At 43.8% G+C, this 16104-nt stretch overlaps 1 protein-coding gene across 3 annotated transcripts in view; it reads left to right on the top strand.

The window, feature by feature from the left end:
* The first annotated feature begins 4245 nt into the window (after window positions 1-4245).
* Window positions 4246-16104, top strand: part of enkur (enkurin, TRPC channel interacting protein) — a 54748-nt gene continuing 42889 nt past the window's right edge. For all 3 annotated transcript variants that reach the window (XM_043690475.1, XM_043690476.1, XM_043690474.1), the window contains exons 1-3: window positions 4246-4403; window positions 12679-12824; window positions 15239-15459. In XM_043690475.1, coding sequence (XP_043546410.1) covers window positions 4327-4403; window positions 12679-12824; window positions 15239-15459 — 444 coding nt within the window. In that variant the 5' untranslated portion in view covers window positions 4246-4326. The remainder of the gene's footprint in view (window positions 4404-12678; window positions 12825-15238; window positions 15460-16104) is intronic.

Below are 16104 nucleotides of genomic sequence, written 5' to 3'. Positions count from 1 at the left end.
TGACTTGTCTGAATCTAACAGAGTTTTCTTAGTGCATTATTATAAAATCCTTGACAACGGACTCTTGCATCTTTTCTACTGCTGAAGTTAGACTGACTGGTCTATAATTTCCTGTTTCCTCTCTACCTCCCTTTTTAAATAGTGGGGTTACATTAACTAGCTTCTAATCTGTATAAACTATTCCAGAGTCTAAAGAATCTTGAAAGATAACCACCAATGAATCCACTATTTCTAAGCTACTTCCTTAAACACTCTGGGATGTAGATTATCATGCCTGGGGATTTATCAGCCTTCAATCCCATTGATTTCTCCAGAACCATTTCTCTACTAATACAGATTTGCTTCATTTCCTCTCTCACACTAAACCCAGTGTTTCCTATTACTTATCATATGTTATTCATGTCATAGATTCATAGAACCATCTAGCATGGAAACAGACCCTTCAGTCCAACTTGTCAATGTTGACCAGGTAGCCTAAACTGAACTAGTCCCAGTTGGCTGAATTTGGCCCATAACCCTCCAAACCTTTTCTATTCATGTACTTATCCAAATGTCTTTTAAATGTTGTAACTGTACCTGCCTCTACCACTTTCTCTGGCTGCTCATTCCACACAAGCCCCACACTTTTTGTGAAAAAGTTGCCTCTCAGATCCCTTTTAAAAGTGACAGGACCAATCCCAAATAGTGAAGGGACCAATATTCTTGCGGGTGGTTTTGCTAGCATCGTTGGGTGGACTTTAACTAGCTTGGCGGCGGGATGGGAACTTAAGGGGAGGCTCTAAGTTAGCTAGAATAGGTGAGGGCTTAAGGACGAGAAGAACCAAAATAGTAAATAAAAATACAAGAAGCAGCTGAGCAGTGTAGCACTAAGATGAGTAGAAACCAGGTAGAGACAGAAAAAGAGAAAATGCTTAAAAACAAAGGTTCTTCTGGTGGAGGTTTTAGGATTCAAAAAGGTATAAAAACTAATATAAGGGCACTTTACCTGAATGCCCATGGCATTCGAAACAAGATAAATGAGTTGATGGCACAGATCATTGCAAATGGGTATCATTTAGTGGCCAGTACAGAGATGTAGTTGAGGGTGGTCACGATTGGGAGTTAAATATCAGGGGTATCAGACTATTTGGAAGGACGGACAGGAAGGAATGGGAGATGGTGTAGCTCTGATATTTCAGGATAACATCAGGGCGGTAAGATGGGTGAAAATTAGAAATAGTAGAGTGGAAAAGTCACTGATAGGTGTAGTCTATAGGCCACCAAATAATAACATCATGGTGGGGTTAGCAATAAACAAAGAAATAACTGATGGTACAGCAATTATCATGGGGGACTTTAATCTACATATTGATTGGTCAAATCAAGTCAGTCAAGGCAGCCTTGAGGAGTAGTTCATGGAATGTACCTGCTATAGTTCCCTCGAACAGGATGTAATGGAACCTGCGCGGGAGCAAGCTAACCTAAATCTGGTCCTGTGTAATGAAATAGGAATAATGAATGATCTCATAGTTGGGGATCTTCTCAGAAGGAGCCATCACAGTAAGGCTGAATTTAAAGTACAGATGGAGGGTGAGAAGGTAAAATCCAAAACTTGTGCTTAAACAAAGGAGACTACAATGGGATGAGGGAGGAGTTGGCTAAGATAGACTAGGAGCAAAGACTTATTTGGCGGAACAATTGAGGAACAGTAGATGACTTTCAAAGTGATTTTTAACATTGTTCAGCGAAAGGACATACTAGTGAAAAGGAAGGAATGAATGAAAAGGGATAATCATCCATGGATATTTAAGGAACTAAAGGATGGTATCAAATTTAAAGCTAATGCATACAATGGCAAAGATTAGTGGGAAACTAGAGGATTGGGAAAAATTTAAAAGTCAATAGAAAGCCACAAAAGAATTACAAAGAAAAATAAGTAGATGATAACAGCAAACTAGCTGAGAATATAAAAACAGATAGCAAAAGTTTCTACACATATATAAAATGAAAAAGAGTGGCTAAGGTAAATATTGATCCTTTGAGGGATGATCAAGAATGAAGGATGAAAGGGGAGTAATGGGAAATGAGGAAATGTCTGAGGCATTGAACAGGCTTTTTGTGTCAGTCTTCATAGGGGAAGACACAAATAACATGCCAATAATCGATGACAAGGAGGCTATGGCAGGTAATGACCTAGAAATAATCATTATCACTAAAGCGTAGACAAGTCTCCTGGTCCTGATTGAATGCTTCCCAGGGTATTAAAAGAGATGGCAGGGTAAATAGCAAATACACTCCTGTAATTTACGAAAATTTGCTGGACTCTAAAGTGGTTTCAGCAGACTGGAAAACAACAAATTGACACCACTGTTTAAGAAGGAGGTGGACAAAAGGCGAATAACTGTAGGCCCATTAGCTTAACTTCTGTTGTGGGGGAAATGCTTGAATCAATAATCAAGGAAGAAAGAGTGAGACATCTGGATAGAAATTGATCCTTTGGGCAGTCGTAGCATGTGTTCATGAAAGGCAAGTCATGTTTAATTAATTTACTGAAATTCTTTGAGGACATTACAAACACATACAATAAAGGTGCATTCCATTATGGCTAATGTATTAGCATGGATAGAGGATTGGTTAACTAAGAGAAAGCAAAGAGTGGGGATAAATGGGTGTTTTTCTGGTTGGCAATCAGTGGCTAGTGTGGTGCCTCGGATATCAGTGTTGGGAATGCAATTGTTTACAATTTGCATAAGTGACTTGGAGTTGGGGACCAAATATAGTTTGTCAAAGTTATCAGATAACACTAAGATAAGAGTGGTAGAGCAAAGTGTGCAGAGGACACTGAAAGTGTGTGGAGCAACATTGATAGGTTAAATGAGTGAGCAAGTGTCTGGCAGTTGGAGTACAATATTGGTACATGTGAGTTTGTCCATTTTGGTAGGAATAACTATCATTTAAATAGTGAATTGTAGCATCCTGTTGTGCAGAGGGACATGGGTGTCCTTGTGTATGAATCACAAATAGATGGTTTGCAGGTGCAGCAGTTCATTAAGAAGGTAAATGGAATATTGTCCTTCATTGCTAGAAGGATGGAGTTTAAATACAGGGAGGTTATGCTGCATCTGTATAGGGTACTGCAGAGGCCACATGTGGAGTATTGTGTCCAGGTGCAGTCTCCTTACTTCAGAAAGGATGTACTGGCACTGGAGTGGGAGCAGAGGAGGCTCACTAGGTTGATTCCAAGGTTGAAGAGTTGACTCACAGGGAGAGATTGAGTCAACTGGGATTAAATACATTGGAATTCAGAAAAATGGAGAGGGATCTTATAAAAACATATAAAATGATGAAGGGAATGCATAAGATACCAGCAGGGAGGATGTTTCCACTGGCGGGTGAAAGCAAACGAGGGCACATAGCATCAAAATAAGGGGAGCAAATTTAGGACTGAGTTAAAGAGAAACTTCTTCACCCAAAGGGCTGTGAATCTATGGAATTCCCTGTCCAGTGAAGCAGTTGAGACTACCTCATTGAATGTTTTTAAACTGAAGGTAAATATTTGAACAGTAAAGAAATCAAGGGTTACGATGAGCAGGCACATAAGTGGAGCTGAGTCCACACAAAGGTCAAATGGCCTACTCCTACTCCTATTTCTTAAGTTCTTATCTCGTTCCCCTCTCACCTTAAACCTATGTGAAGACAGAAAGAAAGTATGAATTTAGGTTGTCAGCCTTTTCTTTGCTCCCGCCCCCATGATAAATTGCCCTTGTTTCTGACTGAAAGGGAGTTACAACAGTTTTCTTTGCATACTTATAGAACTTTGAAAGTTATGTTCCTGCAAGCTTACCCTCATACTCTATTTCCCAATTCTTAATCAATTCTTTGGCCCTTCTTTGCTGACTTCCAAAATGTTCCCAATCCTCAGGTCTATTATATTTGTCTTGTTAAATGTGTATGTCTTTTTGTTTTACATTTAATATTATAGCTAACTTACATCCTAACTCTTGTTTGGCCACAGCTCTCTTTGCACTCTTGCACCAACACAGGAAAAAACGTTTTTGTAGTTCAACCATTCACTCTTTATGTGTTCGCTGTCAAGCTTTTCATTAATATTTCCCAATTCATCACAGCCAACATCTACTATCTATCTACACTCCCTTTCTGCGATCTCCCTTCGACAGATAGTGGGAGGGCAGGGTTTGGTCAGTGTTTTGACCAATCACAGAGACGGCAGCTGGGCGGAAATGACGTTAGGGAGCCTCCGCGTGTTGTTGGTAACGGTCGCCATGACAACGAGACCGGTGGGCTCGCTCGTTCCAACGGTTTCAAACGGTCGATCGGAGCTCCGCGATGGACGATGAGGCTCCGAGTGAGTGTATCTACAACCTGCTGCCCCGGCCCCAGCCTCCGCCCCGCCAACGCCTCAAGTGAGTGTCAGGCAGGTCCGCTGGTTCCGTCAGAGGGTCCGGACCCTCCACAAGACTCCAGGGAGAGGGCGATCCACAGAGAGATAGGGGGAGTTTGGAGCGAGGGATTGAGGAGAGGGAGGACAGAGAGAGAGGGAAGGGTGGAGCGAGGGAATGAGGGGAGGGAGGATAGAGAGAGTGAGTTTGGAGCGAGGAAAGAGGAGAGGGAGGACACAGAGAGACGGAGTGTGGAGCGAGGGAATGAGGGGAGGGAGGACAGAGAGAGGAGTTTGGAGCGAGGGAATGAGGGGAGGGAGGACAGAGAGAGGGAGTGTGAAGCAAGGGAATGAGGGGAGGGAGAACAGAGAGAGAGGGAGTTTGGAGCGAGGGAATGAGGGGAGGGAAGACAGAGAGGGAGTTTGGAGCGAGGGAATGAGGGGAGGGAAGACAGAGAGGGAGTTTGGAGCGAGGGAATGAGGGGAGGGAAGACAGAGAGGGAGTTTGGAGCGAGGGAATGAGGGGAGGGAAGACAGAGAGGGAGTTTGGAGCGAGGGAATGAGGGGAGGGAAGACAGAGAGGGAGTTTGGAGCGAGGGAATGAGGGGAGGGAAGACAGAGAGGGAGTTTGGAGCGAGGGAATGAGGGGAGGGAAGACAGAGAGGGAGTTTGGAGCGAGGGAATGAGGGGAGGGAAGACAGAGAGGGAGTTTGGAGCGAGGGAATGAGGGGAGGGAAGACAGAGAGGGAGTTTGGAGCGAGGGAATGAGGGGAGGGAAGACAGAGAGGGAGTTTGGAGCGAGGGAATGAGGGGAGGGAAGACAGAGAGGGAGTTTGGAGCGAGGGAATGAGGGGAGGGAAGACAGAGAGGGAGTTTGGAGCGAGGGAATGAGGGGAGGGAAGACAGAGAGGGAGTTTGGAGCGAGGGAATGAGGGGAGGGAAGACAGAGAGGGAGTTTGGAGCGAGGGAATGAGGGGAGGGAAGACAGAGAGGGAGTTTGGAGCGAGGGAATGAGGGGAGGGAAGACAGAGAGGGAGTTTGGAGCGAGGGAATGAGGGGAGGGAAGACAGAGAGGGAGTTTGGAGCGAGGGAATGAGGGGAGGGAAGACAGAGAGGGAGTTTGGAGCGAGGGAATGAGGGGAGGGAAGACAGAGAGGGAGTTTGGAGCGAGGGAATGAGGGGAGGGAAGACAGAGAGGGAGTTTGGAGCGAGGGAATGAGGGGAGGGAAGACAGAGAGGGAGTTTGGAGCGAGGGAATGAGGGGAGGGAAGACAGAGAGGGAGTTTGGAGCGAGGGAATGAGGGGAGGGAAGACAGAGAGGGAGTTTGGAGCGAGGGAATGAGGGGAGGGAAGACAGAGAGGGAGTTTGGAGCGAGGGAATGAGGGGAGGGAAGACAGAGAGGGAGTTTGGAGCGAGGGAATGAGGGGAGGGAAGACAGAGAGGGAGTTTGGAGCGAGGGAATGAGGGGAGGGAAGACAGAGAGGGAGTTTGGAGCGAGGGAATGAGGGGAGGGAAGACAGAGAGGGAGTTTGGAGCGAGGGAATGAGGGGAGGGAAGACAGAGAGGGAGTTTGGAGCGAGGGAATGAGGGGAGGGAAGACAGAGAGGGAGTTTGGAGCGAGGGAATGAGGGGAGGGAAGACAGAGAGGGAGTTTGGAGCGAGGGAATGAGGGGAGGGAAGACAGAGAGGGAGTTTGGAGCGAGGGAATGAGGGGAGGGAAGACAGAGAGGGAGTTTGGAGCGAGGGAATGAGGGGAGGGAAGACAGAGAGGGAGTTTGGAGCGAGGGAATGAGGGGAGGGAAGACAGAGAGGGAGTTTGGAGCGAGGGAATGAGGGGAGGGAAGACAGAGAGGGAGTTTGGAGCGAGGGAATGAGGGGAGGGAAGACAGAGAGGGAGTTTGGAGCGAGGGAATGAGGGGAGGGAAGACAGAGAGGGAGTTTGGAGCGAGGGAATGAGGGGAGGGAAGACAGAGAGGGAGTTTGGAGCGAGGGAATGAGGGGAGGGAAGACAGAGAGGGAGTTTGGAGCGAGGGAATGAGGGGAGGGAAGACAGAGAGGGAGTTTGGAGCGAGGGAATGAGGGGAGGGAAGACAGAGAGGGAGTTTGGAGCGAGGGAATGAGGGGAGGGAAGACAGAGAGGGAGTTTGGAGCGAGGGAATGAGGGGAGGGAAGACAGAGAGGGAGTTTGGAGCGAGGGAATGAGGGGAGGGAAGACAGAGAGGGAGTTTGGAGCGAGGGAATGAGGGGAGGGAAGACAGAGAGGGAGTTTGGAGCGAGGGAATGAGGGGAGGGAAGACAGAGAGGGAGTTTGGAGCGAGGGAATGAGGGGAGGGAAGACAGAGAGGGAGTTTGGAGCGAGGGAATGAGGGGAGGGAAGACAGAGAGGGAGTTTGGAGCGAGGGAATGAGGGGAGGGAAGACAGAGAGGGAGTTTGGAGCGAGGGAATGAGGGGAGGGAAGACAGAGAGGGAGTTTGGAGCGAGGGAATGAGGGGAGGGAAGACAGAGAGGGAGTTTGGAGCGAGGGAATGAGGGGAGGGAAGACAGAGAGGGAGTTTGGAGCGAGGGAATGAGGGGAGGGAAGACAGAGAGGGAGTTTGGAGCGAGGGAATGAGGGGAGGGAAGACAGAGAGGGAGTTTGGAGCGAGGGAATGAGGGGAGGGAAGACAGAGAGGGAGTTTGGAGCGAGGGAATGAGGGGAGGGAAGACAGAGAGGGAGTTTGGAGCGAGGGAATGAGGGGAGGGAAGACAGAGAGGGAGTTTGGAGCGAGGGAATGAGGGGAGGGAAGACAGAGAGGGAGTTTGGAGCGAGGGAATGAGGGGAGGGAAGACAGAGAGGGAGTTTGGAGCGAGGGAATGAGGGGAGGGAAGACAGAGAGGGAGTTTGGAGCGAGGGAATGAGGGGAGGGAAGACAGAGAGGGAGTTTGGAGCGAGGGAATGAGGGGAGGGAAGACAGAGAGGGAGTTTGGAGCGAGGGAATGAGGGGAGGGAAGACAGAGAGGGAGTTTGGAGCGAGGGAATGAGGGGAAAGTGTGTGAGGGAAAGAGACATGATTATGAAGAGAGGGACTTTGTTTGATACTTTGGACTGTGGAAGACATAGTGTGCCGAAAGGGAAGAGGGGCAAGTGATACAAAGGCAGAGCGAGGTGGGTGGGAGAATGATGAATGGAAAGGAGACTCACAGGATGGATTGACAGAAATTGAGTCAAGAGCAGAAAGCATAAAGAACAAGGGAGTGAATAGGAATGTGGTATGAGAAGGAAAAATAATGGAGGGTGGAGAAGAAAGCTTTATGGAATTTTAGGTGGTTTAACGAGGGGGAGTGGTTTGCAATTCAAGTGTATAGCTTTGTGCAGTGTAGTTTTGGATCATCTGAATGTTGTGAAGTAGTGGTGAACAGGTTGCTTTTCAGACTGGAAGCCTGGGATCAGTGGTGTGCCACAAGGATTGATGCTGGTTCCGCTGCTTTTCATCATTTATATAGATGATTTCGATGTGAACATAGGAGGTATAGTTAGTAACTTTCCAAATGACGCCAAAATTGGAGATTTGGTGGACAGCGAAGGTCATTTTACAGCAGGATTTTGATCAGATGGGCTAATGGGCTGCTGGGTGACAGATGGAGTTTAATTTAGATAAATGTGAGGTGCTGCATTTTGGAAAAGCAAATCGGAGCAGGACTTATACACTTAATGGTAAGGTCCTGGGCAGTGTTGCTGAACAAAGAGACATTGGAGTGCAGGTTCATAGTTCCTTGAAAGTAGAGTTGCAGGTAGATAGGATAGTGAAGAAGGTGTTTGATATGCTTTCCTTTATTGGTCAGAGTATTGAGTACAGGAGTTGGAATGTCATGTTGCAGCTGTACTGGATATTGGTTAGGCCACTGTTGGAATATTGCATGCAATTCTGGTCTCCTTCCTATCGGAAGGATGTTGTGAGACTTGAAAGGGTTCAGAAAAGATTTACAAGGATGTTTATAGGGTTGGAGCGTTTGAGCTATAAGGAAAAGATGAATAGGCTGGGGCTGTTTTCCCTGGAGTGTCGGAGGCTGCGGAGTGACCTTATAGAGGTTTATAAAATCATGAGGGACATGGATAGAATAAATAGACAAGATCTTTTCCCTGTAGTGGGGGAGTCCAAAACGACAAGGCAAAAGTTTAGGGCGAGAGGGGAAAGATATGAAAGGGATCTAGGGGGCAACGTTTTCACTCAGGGGGTGGTACGTATATGGAATGAGCTGCCAGAGGAAGTGGTGGAGGCTGGTACAATTGCAGCATTTAAAAGGCATCTGGATGGGTACATGAATAGGAATGGTTAAGAGGGATATGGGTCAAGTGCTGTCAAATGCGACTAGATTGGGTTGGATATCTGGTCGGCATGGATGATTTGGACAAAAGGGTTTGTTTCCCTGGTATTTGTCTCTATAATTCTAGGTATTTGGGCTAAGGTGAGTCATTTGGCACAAGTCATGACATTGATGCATCTAGTCCCGTTAAGTTTTCTGATCAATAAAATCATTCGGACATTCATTCTTCTGGATTTGCTGATGATAATGCTGTTGAATGTCAAGAAGATAGTTATGCTGCTTTCTTTATTGGAGATGGTTATTGTCTGGCATTTGAGAGGTAAATATTACTTTTCTTATGAAACATACTTTTGACTCAAAACGAAGCATGGAATTCTAGATAAACACTTCATCTCAGAGACATACCCATATGATCTGGTTGTCATAAGAGGAGAAGCTTGAACAGAACCCATGGAGTGGGGTGGTACTTTTTCTATTGTGAAAAGATGTTAAAAAGACAGCTGGTGTTTGAACTGGAAGTTGGTGTGGTAGGGAGAAATGAAATCTCATTGCAGAGTTGGGAGTGACTGTGAAACTGATCTTGTAATGCTACAGATCTCCCCAAAGTATGGTGGACAATGAAACAAATTTTGTGAATGGAAAAACATGCTTTATTTAGATTAATGTATTAGTTGTCACTCAGTAATGTTTGATCACTATTAATTTTTACATTTCTGGTAAAGAACAATTCTTAAAAGCTTTTTCTCTTTGGTTCCTCCTGCCAGTTGCTGGGGAAATTCATCTTTTTATAAAAGTTGCAGACTTTACTGGAATTGTAACAAACAAGGGGCTTATACGAGAGAGATCTCGGCAGTCATGAAATGGATACCCTGCAATTTTCCATCATTTAAACAAAGAAGATTTCAGGTTTCTTTGTGTTGTATTCACAGGAAAGACAAAATGGCTATTTCTATTTCCACAGACAATTTTAGAGACAGCTTTGTTAGAATGTATACTGTAAAATCTTTTAAATGTCTAGCCTTGTCCTTCAGTTCTATGTATTAGTTGCTTGAAAATCTATCTTTTTAAAAATGTTTTCAGTGACATTGGCATTGTAATACTCTCTGCTTATCAGCCTAAGTCTAGATGTTTTCCAAGACTTGCTATTCATCTACATCATTATCAGAGAAATGGTGAACAAAACTGGATAGAATATAGTGCAATGACCAGCTGTTGTGATCCCTTTGGAGGCTAGTCATAGAGATGTACAGCACGGAAACAGACCCCTCGGTCCAACCTATCCATGCCGACCAGATATCCCAATCCAATCTAGTTCCACACACCCTTTAACTGTTACAATTGTAGTAGCCTCCACCACTTCCTCTGACAGCTCGTTCCATACATGTATTACCCTCTGAGTGAAAAAGCTGCCTCTTGGGTTTCTTTTATACCTTTCCCCTCTCACCTTAAACCTATGCCCTCTAGTTCTGGACTCCCCCAGCCCAGAGAAAAGACTTTGATTATTTATCCTATCCATGCCCTCAGCCTCCAGGGAAAACAGTCCTCGCCTTTTCAACCTCTCCCTATAACTCAAATCCTCCAACCCTGACAACATCCGTATAAATCTTTTCTGAACTCTTTCAAGTTTCACAACATCTTTCCGATAGGAAAGAAACCAGAATTGCACACAATATTCCAACAGTGGCCTAACCAATGTCCTGTACAGCCGCAACATGACCTCCCGACTCCTGTACTCAATACTCTGACCAATAAAGGAAAGCATACCAAACGCCTTCTTCACTATCCTATCTACCTGTGACTCCACTTTCAAGGAGTTATGAACCTGCACTCCAATGTCTCTTTGTCCAGCAACACACCGAGGACCTTACCATTAAGTGTATAAGTCCTGTTAAGATTTGCTTTCCCAAAATGCAGCACCTCGCATTTATCTAAAGAAAACTCCATCTGCCACATCTCAGCCCATTGGCCCATCTGATCAAAATCCCCTTGTAATCTAAGAAACCTTCTTCGCTGTCCACTACACCTCCAATTATAGTGTCATCTGCCAACTTACTAACTATATCTCTTACGTTCACATCCAAGTCATTTATATAAATAATGAAAAGTAGTGGACTCAATACCGATCCTTGTGGCACTCCACTGGTCACAGGCCTCCAGTCTGAAAAACAACCCTCCACCAGCACCCTCTGTCTTCTTCCTTTGAGTTAGTTAAACAACCTCTGATCATCTTGTACACTCTGAGGCTGTTGCCTAACTTCCCTTGTGCTTTTTGTTACTAGTCCGACAACACTTCCGACAACACTATCTGGTTTTCCTACAGCTTTCTCCTCGCCCACCAACACTGTGATTTCATGTCGCCCAATTTATTACAATGAAAACACCGGAGCTTTTTAACTTCTTTGTACCCCTCAAAGGTTTCTTTTTTACCCTATAAGTTACCTTTATGATCTTCATTGAGATCTACCTTTCCCTTTCCACATGAGGATTTCTCTTTGCCCCAATTTCAATCCCTCATCGACTGAAATTGATTCTGGAAGCCAAACCGTGTTTTATGCTCATAATCATCAGCCACTTCAGCAGCTAACCTTACTGTTTTAACTGCTCTTCCACATGACTTTGCACAACTTCCTCACTGAAGTTACCTTCAGCCCTTTAAGCTAAGTTTCCTTTTTAAGTGTCAGTTTTTGAAGTTCAAATGCTCTCTCTTTTTCCCTCTGTTCTGCTGATCTCTCTTCTTCCTTCTCTTCTGCTTCTAATCGTAACTCGAACTGCTTCATTTCTGCTGCCCTTTCCTTATCTCTCGCCTCTAATTCAAGCTATTTCATTTGCAATTGAATTCTTGCCATCTCTATAGATTCTGATGGTTTCTCCAGCAAGTTTAAAATGCTGACCTACTGCTGTAATTATCTCTCCTTTCCTCACAGAAGCAGGCAGTTCCAATTCCAGCCTTTCTGCTAATTCTTGCAACTTGGTCTTATTCACGTATTGCAAAACTTGCAAAGTCACTGCATCCTCTTCCAGAAAACTTTTGGTGACTGAAAGAGCCATTACTATCCCAAGTCTAGATCAGAGTGGTGCTGGAAAAGCACAGCAGGTCAGGCAGCATCCAAGGAGCAGGAAAATCGACGTTTGGGAAAAAGCTCTTCATCAGCCCTTCATTACTATCCCAAGCCTTGTCTATCCAACCAAACCAACACCTGAAATAAAGACGCTAGCACCTACCACTCACTGTTTAAAATCCCGCCAAGAGCCTCCAATCTGTTATGGACTGAGCCAGACCACTCAAAACATTCTTAAACTGGCAGCTCAGACCATAACTTTGCAATTTGTTTCATTAATTGTACAGTAAAAAATTACCCAGATTAAGTTCGCTAGGTTGACTCCTAGATTTTAAAACAGACAAGCATTTATTCACAAAATTACACAATGAAACACAAAGGACAGAATAAAGAACCCCTACAGACCTCTGCCTATCCAACTAGGCTTAATTATACTGTTCCAAATATAAGCAACAGTCCCAAGAAGCAAACTCCTTTTAAAAACCGGTATAGATGGAACACATGCTTACCGGTTGAAATTAAAGGACAGAAAGAGAGAGAGAGTTTCCACACAGCTCCCTGTTGAACTTCCAACCAGTTCAAGGCTGAACTAAAACTGCTCAGCTAGCTAGAGAGCTGAGCACTCTTCTTTCTTTATACATGGCACTTCTAAAGCATGACCAATTTGGCCTGAAGTCTCGTCTATTTACATTTAAACAAAAGGCCTCTCAAAATCCTTTTCATCTCTGTTCCAAATCAGACTGATCAGAGCCCGTCCTGGTTTATTACCCCTCTGAAAAAAATCAAGGACAGAGACTCCTTGAGCCAAGGAACAGCTTTTAGAAAAAAAGGGATTAACTTTGTGACAGTTTCTGGTATTGTGCCAAAATTACAGCTGTTGCTTTGTTCACATGAAAATGCTCAAAAAAATTTAAGATTTTTTTTCTTTTGTCAGTTATCATTCAAAACAACGGAACATTGTACAGAAAGACTGGGATTCTAAGAAATCAGCACACAAGACGATGGGTTTGCCCAAAGTTGAGCCTCCTTGTCCAAAGCACCATCTATTGAAACATTCCAAGGAACAAAAGCTACCAGAACGTAAGTCTCTGTAAAATATTGCAAAATAGTTTCTTATCTCCAATATCTTAACTGTAAGCTAAAATTAATGTTCTTTTTAGAAGGGTCATTCACTTTGAAGGAGCGAATTGTTTTCACAGGATTCAAAACCACAGGTGGGTGATTTCACCATGAGTTCACCCACAGCATGAGATTTTCACAGATCAATTTTAGTATTTGGAAAACTACAGACTGTAATCTACTCATTGTTGATAGAATCAGTGTGGATTTAGTCCGCAAGCTACAGAGTTGGTTGATATTTAATTTAATTCATTTATGATAACACAAGTGTGGCTAGAAATTAATGCCCATTTTGAGTGTCAACAATTTATTGAACTGTTGTTTTTCATTACTCATCATGGACAGCATGACAGCTTTCAATTTTTATTGGGCATATTGCATTTACATTGTATATGCAAGCTGATTTTCTTCTCCACATGTTACTTTTCTTGCAGAGTTTCAAATAAAGTCAGATCCTACTTCTAACTGTAGCATATACATTCTGGACAAAGGGCAAAAGCTAAGGAATTTGGAGTAGTGAGGGCAAATGGGAACTGCTGTTTGGAGGAGAGAAGAAAACTGAGGAAGGGTGTGAGAGTGACTGCAGAATGGTTATACCATTGAGGGGAAGGGAATGGGATGAGGGAAGAGAGATTCTATAAATAGGGATTAGTGAAGGAAGGAAGAATGAATTAAAGGTCAGGGAGACTTGGGGGCCTGGGTTAAGTAATATGGAGTCAGGAGAAAAGGTTGCAGTAATTGTTGGAGTTTACAGTCAATAAAAGAGAAAGTGGTGAGAGGATTAAAGTGTGGGAACGTGATTATTGAGAGGAGCAAAGAGAACAAGCAGGTCATTTCATTGAGGATTTTATTCTGTTAAGTGAGGTCAATGATCTAATTCATTTATCCCACCTTTTAAAAAGTAGAGGAGATATCACATGAGAGACTAGAGAAGAGGATATCTAGTGAATTGGAAGATAGAACGAAAAGGAGAAGGGTTACATTCAAGAGGGTGAGCAAGAGTGATTTGAAATATGATTTGGCCAGATAACAAGGAATGGAGAGGTACTTTAAGAACTACATGGGGCTCAGGTGAGGAAAGAACAAAGCTTAGAAATTGGATCAGGGGAGGTGGAAACTGGTTTTGAATAACAGGAGGTTTGGGCTCAAGCTGGGAGGAGTGAAGAGAGATGCAGCAGTGAAATGAAGTTGATGTTGGAGCCAGGAATATTTTGCTAAGGCAGAAGCAGTGACAGCACCATATGAGTGTTAATAATACCAAGAGAAGGGCAAACAAAGGTGAGTAAAATCCAGAGACTTTACTATGCATAAATAGATTCCTCTCATGAATGGCAATTGGAGCAAGGGGATGGAGACTGAGCATCTAATTGGAAGAACCAAAGCACAAAGTTGCTTTTAGTACTGAGAACAATTAGACCAGAAGTTGTTGCACCATAGTGGCTATTGAGGTAGCGTATAGAATATCATTTAAAAAAGGCTTGGAATAAATATATAAATACAAAGAATATGTAAAGGTCTGAAGGGGAACAAGATTACAGAAGTAAGTGGCAGCATTGAGGCTGAAAAGCTTCCCCCTGTTCTGTAATATTTATCATTCTGCAAAAATTCATCTTTTAATGAGTCTAAGCTCTGGAGTCATTAGTACTGAGCTGAGTTTATAATGATGTGTCTTGTGAGAAGAAAGGCTCAGCAACTGACTCTTGTTAGTTGTGCCATCCCTTTGTTTGATTCAAGTTGGTCTTTACTGACACATATTAGTGCGTGATTGAGGACGACGAGTTTATTGTTGTCATCTTCACACACAAACTGAGTTCAAACCTTACATTATACAATTGGATCCTGGCTAGCAGCTGATAAAGTGTTTTTGCCAGTTAAAGCTGAAATAATGGGGCATTTTGCCTATTACAGCCAATTTCATATAAATTTTCAAGTTATAATAGTTTTGAGAGAAATTTCAGTATTATTAATAAATGATGCCATTTCAATAAGCTACTTTTACTGATGAAGTCAAGATTCCTCCCACACTTCTGGGTTTTTTTACTAACTCATTCCCTCTACTTCAAGGATGTAGGATCAAGAGAAATGATCCATTGTCATAATTGAGATCAGCTAATTTAGCACAGACTAAGAAATTTACATTGCTTAGCACAACATCAGGCTGTGCCTACACTTGTTAGAAAGTAATTAAAGCTTGCAGCATTTTTCTGTAAATTAATTTATTTCCACAGGTACGTGTGATGTGTCAGTTCCCAGCCAGCCTTTGGGTGGAGAAATATCACATTGCATTGCTTTTCGAGCCATTGCTGAACATTGGCAGTCATAAAATAAATCCATAATCTGCATCATTTCAGGAAAAAATCTGTTTCATTTCACAGGGAAACCTTACAAAGTTCCTGTAGAAGGAATTAAATCTTCTATCCCATCTGACAAACCACTAATGGGACTTCGTACCAAGAAAAACTTTGTTCAAGCCAACGTAGTTGACGTTCAGATGGCAGTCCCCAAGAAACCTGTGCCAATCATTGTTGATACTAGAAAAGGAAATAAAATCTTGTTGGAACCATCAGGGCTTCTTCCAACACTTCTCTACAGAAAGGTTTGTGCATTGATACATTGGAATGGATTATTTGCTGTGTTTTTATTACCTTTTTGTATAAGTTTTAAAATCCTTCACCTCAAGGAATCTTTTTATATACTTCTGATGTACCAAATTTTTCCATCCCTTGCACAAAAGTCTGTCTTTCAAATGTTCAATTTATCTTATCATAGATTCTCTGCAGTGTGGAGACAGGCCATTCTGCCTATCAGATATAACTGACCCTTTACAGAGCATCCCACCCAGACCCATCACCCTACCCAGTCCCTGTAACCTTGCATCTCCCATGGTTAGTGCACCTAGCCTGAGCATCCCTAGACACTATGGGCAATTTAGCATGGCCAAACCACCTGATCTGCATAAGTTTGGACTGCAGGAGGAAACTGGAGCACATGGAGGAAAGAGCTGGAAATGTGTTGCTGGAAAAGCGCAGCAGGTCAGGCAGCATCCAGGGAACAGGAGAATCGAAGTTTCGGGCATAAGCCCTTCTTCAGGAATGAGGAAAGTTTGTCCAGCAGGCTAAGATAAAAGGTAGGGAGGAGGGACTTGGGGGAGGGGCGTCGGAAATGTGATAGGTGGAAAGAACAAACCATTATCTCCCAGACCGTCCATAACCTCATCACCTCGGGGGATCTCCCATCCACC

This window comes from Chiloscyllium plagiosum, chromosome 5, assembly GCF_004010195.1.
Source record: "Chiloscyllium plagiosum isolate BGI_BamShark_2017 chromosome 5, ASM401019v2, whole genome shotgun sequence".
Lineage (NCBI taxonomy): Eukaryota > Metazoa > Chordata > Chondrichthyes > Orectolobiformes > Hemiscylliidae > Chiloscyllium > Chiloscyllium plagiosum.
Note: the sequence above shows the minus strand (reverse complement) of the source record. Positions and strands in the feature narration are given on the sequence as shown.